Raw genomic sequence first — 23,788 nt, forward strand, 5'->3', positions numbered from 1 at the left:
GTGCAGTGAACTTTGCTTATGAGGGCTTTTTTAATAAGGATGGGACAGATTGTAAAGAATCCCAAATGGATCTTCTAAGAGGGAATAACTGGAGAATTAAATGGTAGACTACATTAATTTCTACCATTTGCTATGATTTTTTTCAGATGGAGGAGAAATCCTAATTACACATAAAAATAGCCCTTAGGCGTGAATTATTGAGCTTACAAGAGTTCTATGAAGATGTCATCTTGGTTGCAGTCAAGAAAGCAGATCAGTTGTCTTCCTCACCAGGGAAAGGACAGAGTACATTACTATGTCACTCAAGAAATCTTGAGATTACCTGCATCATGTGCAGTCATGATTCTCCTGACTTCATCAGAGATCAAAAATTACGTTCTAGAAAACAGAAACTGTGAGAAAGACTAAAAAGATAACTAAAGGTGTGAAATGCCTGCACTACAAGAAGCAACCAAGTAAGTTCACGCTTAGTACAGAAAGAAAAGTGGAAAGGGTATAAAAAAGACGCTTCTTAAGTCACAAAGGGCACGGAGAAAGAAAAGTAGGCACTGATTTAGTGAACCCTATTCAGTACGAGAACTCAGAGACATCAAAGAACATCAGCAGGACTTAAGCTGAAAACAAAAAAGCAGAGATGTCTTTATGAAATGCATAACTAAGCCATGGACTTCCTTTCCAGAGGATATGGTAAATGCCAACTATTTGTACATGCTCAGGAGCAGTATAAGCAAAAGATAAGCATTTTATTCTTTTCTAGTGTGGTTCTCAACTCACTCACTCAGGCCACTTGTCCAGACTGCTTCTCTAACATTAACTTTGCATAAGAATATTCCTATGAGCCTTATATCCTACAATTAAAGAGGATGGAAGTGTGCAGCTAGTAAATTTGTATTGCAGTCATCAGGAAAAGAAAAAAATCCCTTGTGATCAGAAATATAACAACAGCCAGCCAGACCAACCCAGTGAATGGATAAAAAACTGCAACAGCAGAATTTTGGCCTGCCATTTGCAGTCTTAAGGAGTGTAACCAGTTGAAAGAGCTAGGGGAAGTAAACAAAACTTTTGCCTGGAGAATGCAGATTTTTAACAAGAAGGAAAACTTCAGTTTAGTTGAAGGCAGCTGGACATAGTACTGAAGGAAAGCACAGATGTCCTAATTCAAAGGAATCCTGCCATGTTTGAAAAAGATGAGGCAAACATCAAGGTTAAAACTAAGTGGATGTGTACAAATGTCACTGCCCTTGTGGGGAGTAAGATACACATGGATAGATGGATACAGCAGGCATAAAGAGCCTTTCCTTCAGCAATTCTTTGGCCTACAAATGAGCACTAGAAACTCAAGAAATCCCAGTGACCTACAGGAGGGAGGTAATAAACTGTTTGTATTTAGGGATTCCTCCACAGCCATCCACTCAAAACTAATGGACTGCAGAGGTCAAGGACATGCTCTGTCTTGTTTTCCTTTATCCAGTATTGGAGAAAAATGTTGAGCATTGGCCAGATATCCATGTCAAAATGTCCAGCAGAAACTAAAGGCACTGTCAGCAGGTTTTCATGTAGATCAACTGCATGAATAGTGCACTTCCTTAATTTCCATGAGTTTTCTAAAATTGGACGAAAAATCCACCCAATAATTAAGTCTTTGCTGTGTATACTGTAAAAATTCATTACAAGTTTTATACAAATCTGGAGGCTGCTTCTACATTTGTCTCTTAAATATGTTAGTCTACTATAAGATACCAAGTCAGACCTTTGTTTTTGTCTTATATACTTGATAAAAACTCCATTGCAACAGGAAGGATTATGCAGGTAAGCCACTGACATTTTGTGGATAAAGAGACAGAAAGTTTCTTCTTTCCTATCAAAGGAAGGAACTGAGTTCCTAAAAAATAGTTTAACAGGACTAATAATGGTTCTTGGTAGCTATTGGTAAGTGTTAAACCTGAAAAAATGGAAAAATTAGTCAAGCTGTACATAAATACATTTTCCATGAATGCTTAAAAACTCAGTATTTTCTCTTAGGATAGCATATATATATAGTGTGCAAGATAAAGGCATAAAATATGATTTGACCAAATGTTACAAACATTGTTCCTGTAAGCTGGTGGTAACAATGGAGAAATTTCAGGGACAGAGAAAACAAAGAGTTGACAGCCTCAAGTAGAAAAGGTGAATGATGAAACCTTTTTTTCAGCCCTGATATAGTACTGTGGGACTTAGAAAAGGAGGTTCTTGGTCCTCTTAAGAAGATAAAACTGTGTATGTTTATAATAAGACACTTGGTTAAAAGATAATTTAATCTCTTTGTTCCCTGTTGTTATGGAGAAGGTGGATAGCAAATAACACTGGTGTGGGGCTTAGTTAAAAATATACCTGGAGAGATCTGACCTGTCATGGTTTCTAACCAAAAAGGGGAGTCTAGGGTAGAATCAAGATTCTAGATTTTAAAGCCCTAACCTCTGTATTTCCTAATTTAATAAAATGTAAATAAATAAACTTGCAATCAAAAAACCCAAAGAAGAGCAACAACAAAAAGCCACCAAAATAACCCAGTAACAAACCTCCCCCAAAATATCCAACTAAACATCACCACCACCACTCCCCAACCCAAGTGTTTTATTCAGAGTAAAATGATTTTTTTCCTAATTTTGTTTATTGATTAGGATTGTTCTTTCATTACTGCAAAAAATTTTACTCCTGTCTGTGTTCCACTTCCCATCGTAGATTAATCCATTTTCAGTTTTGACTCTTGTAAGGTGATCTTCAGCACTTTTCAGCTTAGATGTACCAAAAGCCCACTGGTCTCTTTCCATATGCAGCGCTTTCCAAGCTCTCTCCTGCCCCAGTCAAAAAGTGACAATTGAAGGCTTTGTTAAACATCTCATGACTTCAAAATTGTCTGATTAATTTCGAGCATATCCTTGCAGAATTTCTTCCTTGGGCAAGTACTAGCTTTGAAGAACTACATGTGGAAAAAAATGCTTTTCATTGAGTTAGGAGGGAGGGGTGAAATAACACTTTTAATGGAAACTATTAGAAATGCTCAGCTACAGGATCTCCATAGCAGACACGTAAATGTACAGCTGCTGAGGTAGAGACACCTTCAAACTACATGCAGGGTGTAAATCTCTGTAAATATGAGTATTAAACTTAGAGAGCTTGTCAGATAAAAGGGTGTACTTCAAAATGACTCTGTAGGTGACAGAAAATCTGTAAAACAGTGCAGGTGTGAATCCCAGGCATCTGTTGCCATTTAACTGCTCTTCTGTCCTGCTCGTATCTTCAAACTTGCTTCTGATAAAGTTTGGCTAAAATGGCAGGAGGAATGTCCATTCCATATACGAATTTGTATCACTGCCTGTGTAAGGCTGGATGGAAAGATTTTGGAGGTCATATTTTATTGGCTGAGCGGAGGTTGTGGGCAGTGGGAGCGGCGGGAGAGGAGGCTGGGGGAGCTGTGCCAATGCCTGTCAGGGTAGGCAGCAGTTAAAGACAGGGCTGGATAACGACAGCACTGGGACGGTGTACAGCATTAACGGTGTCCATCCATAAATACAGTAGGAAGTTTTCTGCAGTGGTCCGACAGGAAAGTCTACACGGAGTCAGATTTCAGAGCTGCAGCAGTGAATTGCAGTGAGTCACACAGAGAGCCTGAGTGCTGCCTTTGTTCCACTTGTGTCTGAACGTTGGAGGAGAAACAGCAGGCTCCAGTTTTTTGTTAACTTCTTATTTTCATAAGCATAAAACTCATGTGCACTGCACTTTTTCCTCACTTAAGTTCTTTCAACTGATTTTCAGAAAATGCTCTCATGGTAAGAACTCTTGCTTCTAAATTTTACTTTTTCTTTTTTCCCCATGTGTTTCTGTGTTACACTTTTTGGTCTCATTCTTCCCCCACCCCTTTTTTTCTTTTTGGCACACCTGCTCCAGGCACGCCTGGTGGACCTGGGAATTGTCACTACTGCTCTTTGGCTTGTCAATCCATGCTGGGGCAGCAGCTCAGATCATAGAAGGTAAGGCTCTCCAAATCATGTTTATAAATTGAGAGTAAGTGTGAATTTTAAGATTTGCTTTCCTAATATGGAAAGAGAACCTACAATTTCAGATCTTAATTTTCTCTGCTGCTTACCGTTCATTGTTTCATATGGGAAAGCTGCTGTGAGTTAGGAGCTTGAATTCCCATTCATTCTGGATGAGGGTAAATAAGTACATTGGTTCTTCAGCTCTAAGGCAGCCTATCATGACTGCTTTCTCAATAGATCTTCAGGGTGTAATAATTAACAGAAAGTACTTTAAAGAAATTCAGACTACTGAATGCTTTTACAATTAGGATAGAGATATGTGTCACTGTGGGCATATCAGGAATGTGCCAGGCATTGTGTGAGTGCAAAGATAGAGATGTGATGCCTGTTCCAGTGCTTAGAGATTTCTCCTGGTAAGAGTCTGAACAAATTGAGATTTTCTAATCTCTTGAATTAAATGTTTAGTGTTATCAGTCCGGTCTTCATGGACTTTCAGTGAAAAGTCTTTTTGTAATTTCAGATCATACGTTCTTGTAACAGTGCCAAATTCCTAAGCATCTCTGGAAGGCGTAGCCTCACATTTAACTAGTGAGAGAGAACACTGATTTAAGAATTTACATGTAATTTTGAGAAAAGTGAAAAAGCTTTACATATTATTTTGCCATTAGGAATGATGATATTTACACCAAAAAGCTTTTGCAACTTTCTTAAAAAAAATAGTTGGAATTTGGTATGTAAATGACCTCTAGATAAACGTGTAATAGGAGCATTAGAAAGTATTGGTGGGAAGTAGATACCATGCATGAAGACTTTAATGTTACTCAGATTAGTTTTTACCTTTTTAATTGATCACTGTCATAGATCACTGACATTTTGGCATCTAAAAGCCCTAGGTAGTTATTTCAGTAGGAGAAAAAGCCACTGATTAGTTATCACTGAAAAATGCTATAGGTACAGATGAGAAATATGTGATGCTGTATATTACATGTAACTAAATAAGGAAACAAACTGAAACCAGCTCTTAGAATTAAGAAATTTATATCTGAATGGTGAGTGACATATAATATATTGTCTATCCACTGGAGGCAGATCTGTTGCATCAATGTTTTCCTTGTGCTGATGAATGACAGTGCCTGAGAGAGATCTGGACAGGAGAGAACCAAATTTTGGTTCACTCAAGTTAATAAACAGAAGATTATTAGAACTGCAAGTAAAGTGACAGAAACTGCAAGTATTTATTTGACACACAGCTTCTTTCTTAGTGGATCTATGCTTTTTTCTATTACCTGAAGATTTGGGGTTTTTTAAAATATCTTACCTTTGAAACTCAGATCAGATGTCAGAAGTAGGAAAGATAGTCCCTATTGTTTCTGGACAACTTCTTCCAGTGCAGAATTTTACTGTTGCTGGAAGGACTCCTAACCTTACCATGAATGAAGATCAAGTGGAGTTATGGAAGTGTCCTAAGATCACTGGAGACTTGGAGATTGCTCTGGGAGTATGTTAATACATTATTGTCTTGGCCAAATATTCCCTACTCATTTGTCTGTTAATACAAAAGTTCCTGTCCCCAAATATTTACTAAGTTCTTTTCACATCTAATTTTTAAATGCTTGACAGTAGGGATAGTGAACATTGAGGGTCTCATGCTTTCCATTACACTACATGTTTTGCTGATGCTTGTTTTAAATTATTTCATCTTCTGAAATCAGGTGTTGAACGCCAGAGACATGAATAATATTCCTTTCCTTCTGATGCTGCAAATACATGACTAATACAAATTCTACTTGCAACTGAAGAGTTCCAAACTTGAAACCTTTCAGTCTAACTGTTGGAGAAGTGACCTCGTTTTCCTTTCTCACAGTTCCTTTTATCAGCAGAGTGCACAGAAATAAACTGTGTATTTAAGATGAAAATATTTGGCGACAGAGTGATGAATTTGCCCTCTGGTATTCAGGCCTTTTGCTGCTAAACTTATGCTTCATCCAATGTCCTTTTTGTCACTGTCTCCTTCTAGGTTACTGCTTTCCAGGATGTTCCAGCCCTGTGAATAATGCTGAACTGCTTTTCTGAGCCCAGCTCTATCTATCCATAGCACAAATTCATATCTCTAAATTCCTTTGAATGAAAGAGAAACTGTGAATGAGTAAACGTGGTTTTAGAGGAACAGTGCAGGTGTCTTCTGCTGGACCATTGTGCTGGCTACATGCAAAAGAGAAAGAATACCTTGAGATGTTCTTGAGTTGATTAAATAATGGCAAGAAAATTGTTCAGGGATTAAACTATTCACTGAGGGATGGGGAAGGGCTAACTTATTTTGTACAAACCCGAAAACAAAGCAGTGTCCCTCAGAGTTTAGAAAAATTTGCCATCTTTGCCTTTACCATCTTCGTCTTCTTGTTTTCCCCAAGCAAGCACTGAATTGTGGAGCAGGGTTGAGGGTTGTAGGGGAAAAATTCAGGTGACAGTCTGAAATTGTTTGAGAACTTCTGGGCTCTAGTTTAACTTTTTAGCAGACTTGTGAGATGTTGGGTCATTTTTTCAGTAGAAGTGTTGCTTTCATCTCCAAGTCCTAGAATGTCTGGCTATTGGTTTCATGGTAGAATAAAACAGATTTTTTTTTAAAAAAAAGAAAGTACATAAACACTTATTTTTAAAGTAATGAACTACGTGTTGTAAAACAAATATTTAAAATTTTGAAATATTTATTTCAGAACTTTAGAACTCAGTTGCATGGTCTGAAAATTGATAGGATTTGGTCTTTGCTTCAACAAAACTTTTAAGAAGTAATGTGACCTTGCTTCAGAGTGAAACCGAACAGTTCTGAAATCTCAGCAATTTCTGTGAATTAGAATGGTGAATTTTACTATCTCTGTCTAAAGGTTTTAGTCCATTTCACTGCAACTAGCATTGCACACATGCAAATAAGTAAGGAATGAAATCCTCTTCACTCAAATGTAGTGTCATTTGAACCATGGAGAGCTTTTGCAGTTTTTCTCTTGTGCTCACAAAAATTATGCAAATACAGCACCCTATTCTTCTTGGTTTTGTGCAGGAGGACTGAAGATATGTTGGTGTCATAATGAATTACTTCACCACTTCTCTTTTGTTCAATTGACAATTAAGCATGTGTCTATCTCTTCATAAAAGCGTGGTCTACCTTATCTTATCTGGCACTGCCTTGCAGTGCATGTACTTGGCCCTAATTATGCCTGATAATGTATCTTGGCTTACACTGATTACCCTGGCTGCTTTTAACATGTTCTGCTTCTTCAACAACAAATCAAATTACTGAACAGAAGATACTCAGACCACAGCCCTGAACAGGCTGGCACCCAAACTGTAGACAGGTCTAAAGTTAGAAAATCTCCATTCTAACCCTGCTGAAGTTTGAATCCTTCCTATGACTTACTCTAGCTTCTTGCAGAAGTGACGTTTATTCTTTTAGGCTGTCTAGGCAGTTATCAGTGTTTCTCAGTTCTTTACAGTCAAATCAGTGTCTGCATTTTAAAAAATATAGAAAAAATGTTTAAATATGTGTGGTTCTGTAGTTTATGTTATGTTTATGAGCTCTAAAAGAAGCTTTACAAATTTCTCATTGGCATCTGGGTTTTATTATTAGCCAAGCTGAACAGCTCTTTCTTGGCCTAAGTAACATGCTTAGCGATAGTTTACATAAAGTAAATATTTGTGTCTTTCATTGGCCCTCTGTACACAGAAAGGCTGTCATTAGGCTGTTGACATAAACTTTGCACTCCTGACCTGCTGACTTTAATGGAGGAATCCTGAATTATTGACTTTCATTGGCTGATGATCAACTGATGTGATTCTGACAAACAGCGAACCAGAACTTCTTTACACAGCGAGCTGACATAACGAGTGTAAACAAACTTGTCTGTGCATCTCAAATCTTGCTTCTACCAAGTCATTGCTGTATGTGCTCTGAGTGTCAAATGTGTGAAATCACACATGTGATGGGGTGGCTCAGTCCATTCTTTCCAAAGACAGGACGCAATTACAGCGATAATAAAGCACAGTCCTTAAAGAGAATTCAGATGGCATTGTAAATTCTCTTGTACCAGACTGAGCATTTGGACATCATCAAACTGCAATTGAGTCTAAATTGAATGAGCCACTGTGATCCTTCAGGCACGTCTTCAAGCTGTTACCAGCTGTTGTGCATGTTTTTAATGTGGAGCTGAGCCTGATTTCATAGTAGATAAAAGGCCTTTCCATGCAAAACACAGTAATTTACATTAGAAAATCGGTTGGTTTCAGTGGGTGTCATTTTTTTCAGTAGCTGAAGAGATTGATAACACCAATAGAACAAACCTGACTTAGAAAATTTGTTCCATTCTGTCACTTTTCTAAATGGATTCTTTTTCTGTATAACACTCTCTACATGATAATTCTCTTGGACAATAAACTGCGTGCTTCCTAAGCGACTCTACCAGGCAACAGAAGATGGTTTTTAGCTTTTTTTTTTTTGAGGCCTCAGAAGAGGAAACCAGCTGGGGTGGATATAGTGTTATAATAACTGTCTTCATTTCCTCTGTGGAGGTGTCCTTGGGCACACTGAAAGTCTGGAGTAAGCAGTTGTTTCCATGATCTTGAATAGAACTCAAAATAACATTTGCGCTTGCATTTGCCATTTGCATTTAGATTTGAAGGATCATTTCAATAAATGAGCCTCAGGAGGAAAGATTTGACTGCATTGCTTATGTTTGGTTTATTCAGAGGGTTCCAAAGAACATATTTCTTATTCTAACACATTAATTATGAGATCAAAAGCTTGTTTTGGAGACTCTCTGTCCCTTTGCCTGTGATTTCTTCCCCTTTCCTTTGCTGTGTTAGCCATGGATCAGTTTTTCTTGTAGTGACCAAATTCATGCAGTAGCTTTGGCAATTTATCCCAGTGTGCCTTGGCTAGAAAGACAGTAAATTTTACAGTTTAGTGAAATCTGATTGCTTTATTTAGGCTGTAATTAATGGTAACTATTTAAGAGAGTATGCCTCTTTATCATCATTAAGTCCTAAAACAATCTTTTCCCATTTGGCCTACCCACATGATTACAGCAGGTTCATAAAACAGCAAAATCAACCAGCCATTTAGACTGTGGTCAATTCTCTTCATGAAAACTTCCCATCTCTAGCAGCTCCTGCTCCCAAACCTAAAGACTCACAGATGTTGCAGAGAGTCAGATGCAGGGAGAATTCTCCCTAAGAATGAGTAAAATGAGCAGACCTCAGTTTTAATGTATTTGTATATGAGCAGTGTGAAATGACAAATGTATTATTCACAATGCTTTCTGGTCAGAAAGCCTTGGGAAAAGCTTTCCCAAGGCTTAGGAAAGCTTGGGCAGAGCTGAATGAGTCCTGAAAAAGAATTGCAGTATTTTAAATAATTTGTAGCTGTCTTACAGCCCAGTCTGAGAAGAACTGGGGTCTGTACCAAATGTTCCTGAAGGGTTCTGAGAAGAACCAGGCTTTTCTGGAGGCACTCAAATGCATTTTATCCCAAACATTCAATCACTGGAAGCCTAAATCTGGTAATAGTGAGTCAGCAATGAGATTTGAATATGAGCTGCCCCATCACTCCTGGTCTTTTGTTTCATCTTTAGTACAGAAGAAAAAATATTAGCAAGTAAGGGCTTCAGCCAGTTTATTCTATATTTGGGAACCTCTTGTGTCTTAAGACTCTGGGTCTACCTCCTCTCCTACCGCTGAATCCACTTCTTGCTGTGGAGTTACCACAGTAACTTATAACTGCTCAGGTAAGATTAAACTTCCAGTCCTATTTGTGACATACCTTCCTTTTACCTTATCAGAGTTCCATACATACTCATGATGTCTGTCTCTGCTTCTTTGGAAAGCTGAACATAGCCTTTGATTACCTCTGTACTTTTTTGGTGGTTGGTGACAAAGATGGCATAGCATTTGTCTTTACCCATTGCATTTTATAATCACTGCCCTTACAACTGATACACATAACCTAACTCAAAGAGAACAGAACCCACCTAGAAACAATTCTAATTTTGTGCTGCCTGCTAAAGAGTAAGTGATGACTCTCGACAGAAAAGAATAGTACTCCAAGACATGCTTCAAAATTTCCTACAAGCTATGGATAACTGTTTGTAACTGGAGTTCACTGAAAAACCATTTCAGAACATAAACTGTGTGGCATCCAATCTCTGATTCATCTCTGGTGATATTTCTAAGTAAACTCAAGCATGAAAAAATGAAACATATGAGAGTTGGAAATGGGTCAGGTAACATGGCAAAAATATAGAGACTCTGAGAGTATGAGAATGAGCTCAGAAAAGTCAGAACCCATTTGGAATTACATTTAGCAAGGGAAAAGAAGAGCAACAAGAAAGTCTTTTACAGATACACCAGCTACAAAAAGATTAGAGAAAATGTGGATCTGTTGCAAAATGAAATGGGCCAACGAATCTGGTGACAGGGCATGGAAACAGCCCAGGTATTCAATGCCTTCTTTGCGTCATTTTTTACTAGTAAGATTTCCTTCCAGGAAACTGAGCCCCTGAACCCACTGGGAAAGTCTGAAGGTATGAACAGTCCTCCATTGAGGCAGACTGAGAGAAGGGACATTGAAATCAGTTGGATACCTGCAAGTTCACAGGACCTCATAAGACAGATCCAAGAGGGCTCATCAAACTGGCTGATATCATTGAGATAGAGTTTTGGAAAGCAATCTTTGAAAGATTGTGGTGATCAGAATAAGATCCTATGGATGGAAGGAAATCCAGTGTCACTCCTATATTCAAGAAGAGAAAGGAGCAGGACCTGGGGGTCTGCAGGCTGGGCAGCTGACCTCAGTTCCTGGGAAGGTGTGGGAGCACATAATTGTGGAAGCCGTTCTAGTAAGAACGAGGTGATTAGGAGTAGTCACCACATAAGAGGGAAGGGGAAAATCTGGCCCGGGAGTCTTGTAGCCTTCAGCAATGAAATAACCAGTGTTTGAGGAGAAGACAGCTGATATTTGTGGTCTTGTGCAAGACTTTCAGCATTGTCTCCTGTAACATCCACATAGCTAAACTCTGGAAGTAAGGATGAGATGAGTGGGATGTGTGTTGACAACAGTCTGACCTACACATGCTTGAAGGGATGTATCAGTGGAATGAAGTGCAGTTACTGGGTGCCAGCTACCACTCCATTAGTGTACTACTCCGTGGTGCACACTGAGACCAACACTCCTTAACATCTTCATGCACAGCATGGATGATGTGATAGACTGAACCCTGAACATCTCAGGTAGAATCCAGTCCCGTGATCAAGAGTGATCTCTCCAAAAATTTTACAACTTGAGCTGTGAATCATGCTCATGGGAAAAACTAGACAACTAGAAAGAGCAGATCTTTCTGGGGCTGAAGAACTGTGTGACTTCCCTAAGTTTATCATCTTCTCTTCTTTGACAGTACCAAAGAAACTGAACCAGGTGACAGTATATATCAAGCCTTTTCTTCCCCACCATTAGGCATATACACTGTATGTTTGATATCTTAATTTGATAACTAACAGCTGTCAATCATACACTGCAGGTACAACATTTCTTGAAATATATTAATTTAGAGTTGTTGCTGCTTGTCCCTGTGTTTCTTTCCATCCCACAGAAAACTTCTGGCTCAGCACTGTCATGTTGCATGAGACGGTAAACCTTCACATGGAAAGGAGTTGTTGTGGATAATTAAAACAAATGTGCTGGTAACTTGAGTAATCATTAGGCATTAATGTATACATTGTGGTCTACAAAGCAAACCGAAGGGAAAATTATGCAAAACCCAAGGCTTTTCTAGGAATCCTCTCTACTTGGAATTCCTAACATCAAAATATCCATTGATCAGGAATTCTTGCCAGTGAATTGGCTACCTCACAGCAGGAGGTGGGAGGGAGCAGTGTCTCCCCACAGTAAGGATTTTTACTTCCCAAACCCACTTTGGTTAGCTACGGACTTACTAAATACACTGCGTCACTTCTGTGAATGTGATGCTTTTTTATTCTCAGAGGGCCAAAGTCTTAGCTTTTTTTAGTCTTCAACTTTCCAAAGGCTGTTCCAGTTCCATCTGTTTCAACACTCTGCCAAACCAGCACAACTCTTGACTTGGTAAGGGGGAACCACTCATCTGTAATGAATGCTCCACAGTAGTGCTGCCACTTTGTGGTGCTTGTGGGTGTGAGTATACATGACTCAAATCCTTTCATGCTTTTCACAGTAAAAAACAAGCAAACATTTCATCCTGTTCAGGCTAGCCATGAATGTGGTTTAACACACATGGTTTGATTTTTTTTAGTTTCTGTCTTTAGTTTCTTTCACATGCGATTACAGGAAATGTATAAAACACATACAAGTTTTGAAAGTTTTTTCAGCTGAAAAAATCTGACTTTTGATCAAAATAACCTTTTAATTGTTGTAGTGAAATAGTATTAATGTAAAAAACACTTATCTGAAAGAGTTTTAGTTTTTAGTGCTCTATAAAGTATGTCATCGTATGTCATCTTAGTGTATAGCTCCATTTGTTTTTACCAAACATTACTTGACTGAACTCGAAGTACTGCATAAAGTGGCCTTATATTATAATCAAGGCTTCAGTTATACATGTGTATATCTTATTGGGTCTTTTTGTTGGGTTTTTTTTGGGGGGTTGGGGATGTAGGGGTTTTTTTCTGATGCCCTTATAGTGAAACTTCTATCTATCACGAGATGCAAATCTGGCAAATGAGTACCACATGGCAACTTCCTTGTGCTGAGATATGATGAGTCGGGGAGTGGGGGTGGTGTTCAGTGCAAGCATAAACATTCATAAAATTTCAAGGATGCTTTCTCAGTGGAAAAATAAACAAACCACTGATGACCTGAAGTATTGTGGCTCCTTTTTTTACACTTCTACAGAATTTCAAAAGACAGAATGGAATTGTGGGATTTGCCACAATTTGCCAACTGCTTTGTCCACATGAGCTTTGACTTGCAACAAAGTTTTCATTAAAAAAAGAAGTGGAGATAAAACTGCTGCTCCAACTAGGAGTTAATGCTGACACCCCCAAGTATTTACAGTATGAGTCTTAAATGAATGCTTCTTTACAAGCCCTCTGATATACTGAAGCTACTAATCTCTTAAGGGTCCTATTCCAGGACATATTGTTTCCAGACACACTGCAGAATTTCCATAAAGGGCTTTCAAAAGAAGCTACTGTCTCGTTTAGCTCCTAAACAGTCAGCAGAAGAAAATTTCATAGTAAATACATTTGGTACATATACCTAAAACAACTATGGGGAAAGCAAGACTATCTACATGAATACCTTGTGTTGTCCTGTGTTCTGGGTGTAATTGCAATACCATGGCCATACACTGAAGTATTTTGGAAATATTAACTATACCTGTGTGATATATTTATCTGATAGGAACAAAAGGTTTTCTTGTGTCTGAATACTTAGCTCTGTTCTGTTTTCTTCATGGATAAATTTCTAAACATAGATCAGTGCAATACAAACAATGCAGACTGAAATCATGAAGGAAAATTTGTGTGGAACAGTCTGTTAGAATGACACCATCATCAAAATGGTTGACAGGTAGTGTTTCCTTACTGAGGAAACTGTGACAACTGTGTGCCTCCGACTTCTTTTGGCCTTCCATTTTTTATTCAGAGTATGTAGAAGGAGCAAACTTTGTGTTGTGAGACCAAAAGAGGCAGGGAGACTCAGCACTTTTCTCCACATCCTCTTGCATTTGCACAAGGATCAAAGAGGAACTTGGTCATAATGTCTGTATTTGTCCTGAAGTGCAAGTGGATCCATTTGACAGGCTTCAGATGGTTCTCTACCTCTGTAATGGTATGAAACAAAGGGTTCTCAGCTGCCAGTTTACTTAAAATACATCTCGTAAGTTGTAGGGAAAGCCTAAAAGTTGATGGTCACATTCATGCTATCTGTGGATTTCCCAAACTGAACTGTCTTGTTGCAGTTTAGAAACTCGAAGGCATTCTTCATCTGAAGATGAAACTTTTGTTAAGCAGCTAGAATAGCCTGCAGTATACAGCACTTATTTTTGACATCTTCTCTCTCTCTCTTTACTGGTATATCACCATTTTATCAGCAGTTCCTGTTCAATATTCTATTATTGTTGGATTGTAGATCCTAGGTGTCTGTCTTAATAACTTCAGCCACCCTGTGCTTCAAGAAGTTTCCACTTCTGGGTAAGGTGATGACGTGGTCATTATCATCACTATTTGAATGGTGGTAGAGACAACAGAGCCAGACTCTTCTTAGAGAATAAAACAGAGCAAACGAATAAGTAGCAGTCAAAAGATGCAACAAAGGGAATTTTGATTGAACAAAAGGGGAGAAAAAATCTTCACCATGGCAGCAGTTAAACTCTGGAAGACGTTGATGAGAGGGTTTCTGGAATCTCCATTCTTACAAGTATTCTAAACTTGATTACATAGGGCTCTTGGCAACATTACTCTTCAGGATAGCCTTGTACTGAACAGCAGATTGGATTAGATGAATTTTGAAGGACTCCTGTAAACTATTTTTTTCTGTGATTTTTAAAAATAGATCTTAAAATTGGGCTTTGCATAATTAATTTGTTTCTGAGCCTCATTCTCAGTGATGTGATCACAGAAAAGGACATCAAAGATGAGGAAAGAGAATATAGTTAATACTAAAAGACTTGTGCTTGGCTGTTTTAATCCCTTGCTGTTTGTGAGCCCTGTTAGAATAATCAGAGAGCTGATAGGCTGTTAATACTAATACCCAATATCCATTTTATATGCTTGTCTAAGGATATATGCTTTTATATATAAGGATATACCCTTTTCATTTTCCATTTTTTGCTTTTTCCTTTTTCTCTTTTTCCCTCTTCTCTTTTCCCTTTCCTGTTCACCCTTTCTCCATTTTTATTTCTCCCTTCCCCCCTTTCTCCTCCCTTTCAATTTCCACTTCTGTTTCTCATTTTGTTTTGTTTTGAAGTTCTGTAGAATGCTTTTGGGAAAATAATCTTGGAGAAGAACCCAGGAATATATTACTGCAACCTTATGATGTCTCATCTTTCATCATGGTCCTGCTGATCATGAGGCTCTTTAAGCAATGCTCTTGTCCTTCCTTTCCAAGAGAGTAGAGGTGAAAGTTTTTTGAAATTTAAGTGCCTTCTTGCTCTGTGACCTTTCGGGGCTCATGATCAGGCAGGCTACACTGACCACAAACCCCGTGGTCCATCCCCCTCTGCAGCTGTTTGCCCTCAGTCTCAGGAGGGGCAAACATGTCACAGTGACCTGACTATAGCCACAAACTTCAGCTGTTTGGGACAGAGGCAAACTGTAGCTTTGCATTAGTACAAGCAAACCTGTTACTGTTGTGACTGTCATGCATTTTCTCCTGAATTATAGTCCTTCTACTAATGCACAAGATAAACTCTCAATAAAAAGAAAGGGAAGTCTCTGATTTCAAGAAGTACTTCTCACACCAAAAAACACCTGAGCACGGACATACGTCTAAAGACAGAAAATGAAAAGCTGTCATATTAACTGTATTATTAGCAAGATCAATACAGTACATAGGACCAACTGCATTTTTTTCTTGGTGTCCTGTTTACATACATTTTCATTTTTGCAATACAGAAGAGTATGGAGGAGAATTTCCCCTCTGTCTCACTCCAAGATGTAATTTTTACCTGGAGTTAGTTAAACAAATATCCAATTCTATCTGATAGGCTTGCCTCAAATTAAAAAAAAAATATTTCAGACCCAGAAGACTGTCTTAAATGGGCCAGAGTCCTAAAGTATCAGTGAGTCTGTGAGCTGTGATTTATCCTTCTGATTCTGTGTTATTCCTGCTATATGCATGTCACAGGTATTAGACAGCATTCTAATTTAGGGTTATCACTGAACATTATGAAAGGTTTCCACCTGCAATATTAATGGATATTTTAAACTTAAAACCAACCATGAATCCTTGCTAAAACTGGTGCTTTATTCAGCTCCTAAAAGCTAATCTCAGCCCTGTAGGATCAAGGTTTGAATAAACAAAAGACAGTATGCTGCAAGACCAAGAAAACAAACACAGGTTTCTTCACTTAGAGGCCAAAAATTCACAAAAGGCAGTAAAACCTAACACAATTGTATAATCATTGTCTGTACTGCTTTCTCCTAATTTTAACTCAGAAAAAAACACATATATTCTTCCCTAACTGGAAATCCTTCTGCTGGAAGACTTGGGCCTGGATTATTTGTGATATATATCACTAATCAAGTCTTATGTGTATTTCTCATTATATAAAGTTTTACAGACATACGACCTTACAAAGAATTAGTTGGTAGATTCTGTCTTTGAAGACTACAAATTACTACACTTAAAAAATTCTTTGTGTCTTCTTATTAATCTAATTAGACATTACATGTTTCTCTAGATACAAGAAAGTTTTGATGCTTTATTACATTAATTTCTTTTTAATTCATAGTTTTTCTTAATTTTGAAGCCATGTCATGAATACATGTATGCTCTAAATATATACTTGGGAAGATGTTACTGTAGTTTTCATTTTCATGATAGCAGGTGTAGACTGTCAGAGAGCACCAAAGGCAAGCTGCTCTGCAGTGGTCAGGGAGCAGGAAGCCAAACATCTGACTAAGTGACCTCACCAGCAGGGATGCAGTTCCACAGAAAGAAGGCAAAATTATCTGAGTGTATTTATTGATGGCAGCCGTGTTCAGCCAAGAGTCTGTATCATTGCACAAGTCCACAGTGATGAGGAAGCCAGAAAGTCAAGCCAGGAATTTAAGTTTTTGGGTAAGGCTCTGGGTCTGAGTCAGCAGGACTCGTGGCTGGGCATGGACTAGCCAGCTGCTAGGCACGGACCAAAGGCAAGATCCTCAGTTTGAAGGCAACTGCCAAAAGGAGGAGTGAGGGAAAGCCCTGCTGTGGCTTCTTAGAACTGTTTTTACAGGGAATATTAAATGCATGAGACCTACACTGTCACAGAACAATGAAGTTTCTGTTCCTGCTCTGTAAGTGAGCCCCTTTGTTACTGAGTTGTCTTTGGATTTTAACGTGTAGTGGAGAGCTGTCTTGGTTTCCTGTCTGGACATAGAATAAAAAAGGTCTTCCTGGCTTTTTACTACAGCTGAAGTGATTATACACTGGATGGTGTCTAAAATTGTCTCAGAGAGAATGGTAGTTACACTGCATGATCTGATCCAGACTTTCACTTCAGGATGTTGCCTTATTATTAATCTGTGCCTATTATGTGCCTTTGTTGCAGAGAAGCAATGGTGCCAGCAGCAATTATTGTCAGATAGAAATGGCAGAATGCTGCAAATCGAAGCCCTAACAGATAGTCCTGTGAGATATCCCTGAAGCATTTAAACTTTGTACTGTTTAAACTTTGTATCACTGGGGCATTGTTGTGGTTTGAAAGCAAAATGAATGAGAGGCTCCAAGTCAGAGATATAATTTAATAAGAAAAAAGGTAAAAAGGTAAAAGTAAAATAAAATAAATACAATAACACAAAGGACCACTGACAGAGCCAGAATACAACCTGAGCAGGATGGTGGAAGCAGTCCAGGTGAGGTGCTCTTCCTGAAGCAGTGATCCTGTAGAGAGGTCTGGGAGCTCTGGTCCTCTGGGAATCCAGTGGATAAGTGCCCCTTGCACTGTCCCACATACCAGCTTATATCCAGGTGAGAATGCTTGGCTCCTCCCCCTGGGCAGAGCACCTCACAATAGCATGAGAAGTGTGAAATGGGTCCTTGATGGCCCATTAACAGAGATAACCCCTGGAAGGAGTTACCTGTGACTCATGGGCCATTAGCAGGAGACACCCCAGAAGTCATTAGCAGAAAACACCCCAAAGGCGTTAATGGGCCATTAGCAGAAAAGGCAGGGGGCTTGGGAAGACACTAGCCCACCTGGTTTCAACAGTTCATGAAGATGGTGATAGAATAAATACTTTGTGTACATCCTACACTGCAACCCAGGACAGGTATGGAGGAAGGTCTGAGAGGATTTGTGGTGCAGGGCAGAGCCCCAAGAGTAGCACAGGCATTGTATGATTTGGATATTGAAAAGCTTGGAGATGTCACTATGCAAAACAGCCTCTTTTTCGCAGCCAGAAATTACTCTGTCACTAATGATGATGATACGAAATCCTTCTGGACTCTGGGATTCCCTGCTCCATCATACTTTACAGGTCTATTTTTGCTTACACACTGAGAAAAAATATGCCCGTTTGCCAAAGCAGAGAACCAGATATTTTCTGAATTTGCAGTGCCATTTTAACTATTAAAATTAATAATTAATGTGGTAACTAATATAATAACTTCCAACAAGAAAACCTAGAGAGACCTTTGTGAAGCTCGTACTGATTTTGGGATACCATAGCTTAACCTTAGATGCATGATATTTTGTCCAGAGAAAACCATGTTTCCTTCTTATTAACAATAATTTGGTTTTAGTTTTGCTGCTTCATGTCTGTTATTTCAATATGGCCAACAATAGGAATTTGAGAGATACAACGGCATGTGCTCCTTGAGAAGATGGTTTGAAGTTTTCTTTGCTCTGCCTGACAAAACCCAGTGGCCTTGTAGCTGTAAAATCTGATGTATTTCAGAGATCAGTTTTGTCTGTGTTCATGGTGTCTCTTTTTCATGCCAAGGGTACTGACCAAATCCATTGTAACTGCCATTTATTAAACTGTACATTAGGAATAACATATGGGGATGGCCACACTGTTCAGAGAGAAATTGCTTTATAACTTTGTAATTTATAACTTTATAATTTATAACTGCTTCCAGCCTGCTCTTTCTCTGCATTAAAGCATTTTATGCTACAGCCAACTGTTCAAACATATAGCTCTGTGTATGTAGAACTGACACTTTGAAGTCTGGATCATTTCAGAAGAAACTGTCCTCTGCTTTCTGAACTCAGTATTGTTACTGGCTTCTTTTTCCACTGATTATTTTGAATTTCAGCCAAATGAAGGCAGTTGTGCAGTAGTTGAATGTAGCTCTTCTCCAGAAAAGCAGGTTTCAATGTATTGTGTAGAGAAAGTAATTTTATTTTCTTAAGTGTTTCTGTAACACCTCTGACCCCTGGCCATAAACCAGCACATTTGTGAGGGGAGGTGCTTCATGTACCCAGAGTGAAGATACACAAGTCTGACACAGAGGGCAGCCATTGATCTTCAGAGATTAATGAGGGAAAGCTGCCTTTGGATGTCTGTCAACTTCTAATAATTTTTGGTTGCAGCAGATGGTCTCCAGTTACTACTAAAGGAAATGAACATTCATTTGGATGAACTAGATGCTAAAATTCATGCAAGAGTATGACTGTTTTTAAAGAACCTTTCTTTTTAAAACAAGGACTTTTTTAAAAAACATGGAAGGAAGACAGCTCTTGTTCCTCCAGGAACAAGCTGACCAGTAAAAAGATGCAAGGATTTTGCAAGACTTGAAGGATTCATTTTCCCAGTGGACAGCCTCTTCCATAATTACTCATTTTCTTTTGTACTCTGACTTGTGCAGCAGCCACCACTGAAGACTGAAGCAAACAGATGTCTTGTGAGGTAGCAAGAGGGTGCCTTCTTTGTTGCTGACAGAGTATAGCTTACAGTGTGCAGAAAAACAGCTGGCACCTGCTGAGGCTGTGGTAGGGATTTTATTTACCACTTTTACTCCCACCATAGACCAAATTTGGTCCAATTGCTGCTGGATGTGTCCTTGCATGTGAAACTGTGCCAAGACCAAGAGAAACCTGCTGTGATTAAACATAATAAGTGTTCTTAGCTTGTACCTTTGCCTTCCTTAAAAAGGTTTCTCTTTCCCCACTTAGAAGTTTCAATATAGAAAGACTGCAGAAATGAGGCTGAGCTGCAGAATCTGTTTTCTATAGATTTAGCTCTAGATAAAGTCAAGTTTTGCTTTCCTTAGGAATTTCTGACACTCTTAAAAATGACAATATCAATAATAATCTGTGTTTCTTTTTAATGTAAAGTGAAACTTTGGCATTTTCTTAACAATTTCCCCCCACTTACTCTGTAAGATATGAAATATTACTACCCCTTGGAAACATGTTCCAGCATTTCCAAGTTAATTTGTGGTTCCGGAGAGTCCAACTCCTAATGCTGTCAGTTACAAAATGGGGATTTCTGTATTATGGAAATCTTCAGGAAAGTATCCTGAAGCCTTGAACTTGAGATATCCATGTGAATTGAAAAAATCAGTTACAATTTTATGTTTGGTATCTGATTTTACATAGTATGCCAGACCCATCAAAAGAAGCATGATTGTGTTTTGGCAGAAGTTCATTGGCACTATCATGTCTTCTAAAAATCTTTAATCAGTAGGCTTTTTTTTAAAAACCCACTTCATTATGAAAATCCTCCTCAGATCAATTAGGAAAAAGAAATCAGAACTATGGACCTGATTATCAGGAATAGTCTATGTGGTATTTATTGTTGGAGATGAAAATTCAGGCAGGCCGGATGCTAAAGCAAATACAAAAGCAATGAAAAACTGGAGCCAGAGAGGTTGAAATCTTTGCTGCTCTCTGCAAGCCTGGATCCTAAACCAGCACATGGTGTGATAAAGCCAAAGCAGCATCATGAAGACCCAGCACTGCCTTGAAAACAGAAACTGCACAAAGAAAAATCAAGGGCAGATGGAATTTACTGAGTGTTGCCAATTTTCTTTCCAACTTTGCGAATTAGTACGTGGAATATGACCAAACTGTTGCAATATATGACTAATGAGTGGTTCAGTCATTCTGCATTTGAGCTGGAAATGTTCAGTAGACACTGGAATGGTGTCCACAAAATTTGTGTCAAGAGTCTCTGGAAGATGGCTTCATTACACAACAATTAGTGCTTGCCCAGCATAATTCTGAGCACTTTAAAAAATTGCTATTTATTCCATAGATAAATATGGATTTCCTGCTGTATCAAACACATACAAATTTTTGAACACAGACAACATTTTTTTAAATTATTTGGAATCTTACCAAAACTGTTAAGATCAAAAGGACTTTCATAAAAGATCTAAATCAGAGAAAGCATTTTCAACCATCTATATGGAGAGATTGTGAATTTGTTGCAAAATTTTGTTTTCAGAAGTTCTGATAAAACTTTGAGCCTTGAGGATGAAAGTAGAAAAATTTGTCTCAAATGAAAAATTTTGTAAATATCAGAGAGGAATTTTATTTGACTGGTCTTAAATTTTTCTATTTTTATAATCTGCATGAATGAAAAACCTTTTGTTTTATTAATAATAAGCATAAAGATAACCAAAAGTCTGTAAGATGTTATTATCTTTCTCCCTTAGCTGACTTTTATATAAGAAGTGTGGAAGAACTGGAAGAATTAAGAGCTGATTTGTCTTTCTACATTATGTAAGAAGTTATACAAACAATTTTAATTACATTCAAATGAGATAAATGTGCCATGTACTGCAAATTAAATATCTTTTTTTCTTTAACACTATAATGGCCATAGAACTTGATTCAGAAAGCCTGAGCAGGACATTTGGATATTCTTATTGCTGTTTTTGTTAAAAGAAGTTGCGTAAAAAGCAGATAATCAAAGGGAAAACATTCCTATGAACACTAAAAAGTAGACAAATCATACATAAACCAAGGCATGCCACTGTCAGTGTTTCAGTCATTTCATCAAGTCTACAATCAGTCAGAATACTCAAAAGTAGAAAATCGAGCATGCAAAAGACATAGACCTTTTTGAGTGTGCCCTGAAGAGGTCTATGAAGGTGATCAGAGGCATGGAACACTTTTCCTGTGAGGACTGACTGAGAGAATTGGGGCTGTTCAGCCTGGAGAAAAGAGAAGCTTTTATGGCACCTTCCAGTACCTTGAGGGGGTTTATAAGAGAGTTCAAGAGTGACTTTTTACAAATGCACTTAGTTTTAGGACATGAGGGAATGGCTTTAAGCTAAAAGAGGGTAGGTTTATCAGGAAGAATTTCTGCTGTGTGGAGGTGTTAAAGCACTGGCACAGGTTGCCCAGAGAAGCTGTGGATGCCCAATCTCTGGTAGTGTCCAAGGCCAGGTTGAATGGAGCTTTGAGCAGCCTGGTCTAGTGGGAGGTGTCCCTGCCCATGGCAGGACTAGTGGGACTAGACAATCTTTAGGGTTCCTTCTAGATCAAATCATTCTGTGATTCTATGATATTCTGCCTCTGAGCTGTAGAAAAATAAATTTTAAAGAAATCATGCCACAGTCAGACACTGGGACATTTCACAGAGCTCCCATCTCTCCTTCGCAATATGTTAAGCTCTATAGTAAATCCTAGCAGGTCAGGGGTGGTGCTGACATGCAGTCTGGTTTACCTCAAGAAGGTAAGTTCTTGCCAAGCAGTTTTGCTAGACTCACTGCTGGCTTTTTAAAAACAATAATATATACTTAAAATGCAAAAGTAGTCAGAGTGTTGTAATATTAATACTTGCTTGGAATGATACTTTGCCACGTTTTCAGTAAGATTCTGCAGGATTTCTGGGAGTTGCTAGTTTAAGGGCATGTATTTATTTCTGTAACCTTTGTCTCATTTGTATAATTTTCTTCCTCCTTATTCTCCATGTCCTTTCTTTAATCCTGTTCCAAGGATTAAAACATTTATAGCTATTTTAAAAAGTATTTTCTTGGTCATCTGCTCATTTTTATTTTACTGTTACAGATGACAGAGGAGTATCTATTCCAAGGATTTTGAAATCATATTTCTCCCAGATTATTTCTCGTAAACCAGCAAAAATCCCATATCAGTTAATAAATCTACCATAGATAAGTTGCTTGATAGGCACATTACTGTTAACAAGATAACCAAAAAATTTTACTCCATGGTCATTCTAAAATAATAATATTTGTGAAAGGAAAGCTAACATAAATGCTATTAAAGTCTGTCATGATGTGCTTCTGCAAAATGTTCTGGTCTATATCACTTAGAGTGCTGTTAGTATATACAGCCATATCAATCATGTTAATTATCAAAACCCCTCCCTACTGCATGGAAAATATTTTCCATTATACAATCCATTCCACAGTGTGTATGATGAGTGATGAAATAAAAGTCTGATTTCCTACTCATTGCAGTCAGATTGAAGAATTACACAACAATAAATCAGCTCTGCAAGAAGCACAGTAGCAACTAGATCCTCTATTGCCCAGTATCACAGGGCTGGACAACCTGTCTAAGAAACATCTGTTTTAGTAACTCTTCACACAAAAGTGATTTTTCTTTCAATTTTAAACAAAAAATCCTTTAGCCATTAGCTTTACTTTTGAAGGAGTTACTACTGCCTATCAGTAGGATGTCTGCTAACCTTTCACAGTAACGATATTGGATAGGATTCTTTTGCTGTTGCTACAAGAAGCTTCAGTGAGATGAGAATTTATCATAGATTTAGCTAGAAAATACAAAAACTGTATTGTCAGGGACAGTGAGGATATCACCAGATAACAGAGGAAAACCTTATCATCTTTTTAAGGGCACCAAGATGCTCAGTCTTTTAAATACACCATTAGTTTTGATTGTCAGAGATTTGTTTTGGAAATTTCACATTACTTTTCTAATAGTGAGATGATCATGAATAAGAAGACAGCACAGCCACAGCTCAAGAGAGTATTTGAGGATGTCCCTGCTTTTAAAAACATCAGTACTCACATCTGTGGGGTGATGTCCCCAAAGGCACGTCCCTAAGTTCCATTCCGAACCAGCCTAAAAACCACCATTCTGCAGCCTACTGATACCTTGAGA

At 38.3% G+C, this 23,788-nt stretch overlaps 1 protein-coding gene across 1 annotated transcript in view; it reads left to right on the plus strand.

Moving 5' to 3' along the window:
• The first annotated feature begins 3,430 nt into the window (after positions 1-3,430).
• The window catches only part of COL15A1 (collagen type XV alpha 1 chain), a 118,429-nt gene continuing 98,071 nt past the window's right edge, over positions 3,431-23,788 (plus strand). Inside the window, exons 1-2 of the mRNA XM_083858826.1 lie at positions 3,431-3,812; positions 3,931-4,013. Of these exons, the coding sequence (XP_083714952.1) occupies positions 3,802-3,812; positions 3,931-4,013 (94 nt within the window). The 5' untranslated portion in view covers positions 3,431-3,801. The remainder of the gene's footprint in view (positions 3,813-3,930; positions 4,014-23,788) is intronic.

The sequence above is a fragment of the Zosterops lateralis genome (genome assembly GCF_965231275.1).
Source record: "Zosterops lateralis genome assembly, chromosome: 1".
In the NCBI taxonomy this organism is placed as follows: domain Eukaryota; kingdom Metazoa; phylum Chordata; class Aves; order Passeriformes; family Zosteropidae; genus Zosterops; species Zosterops lateralis.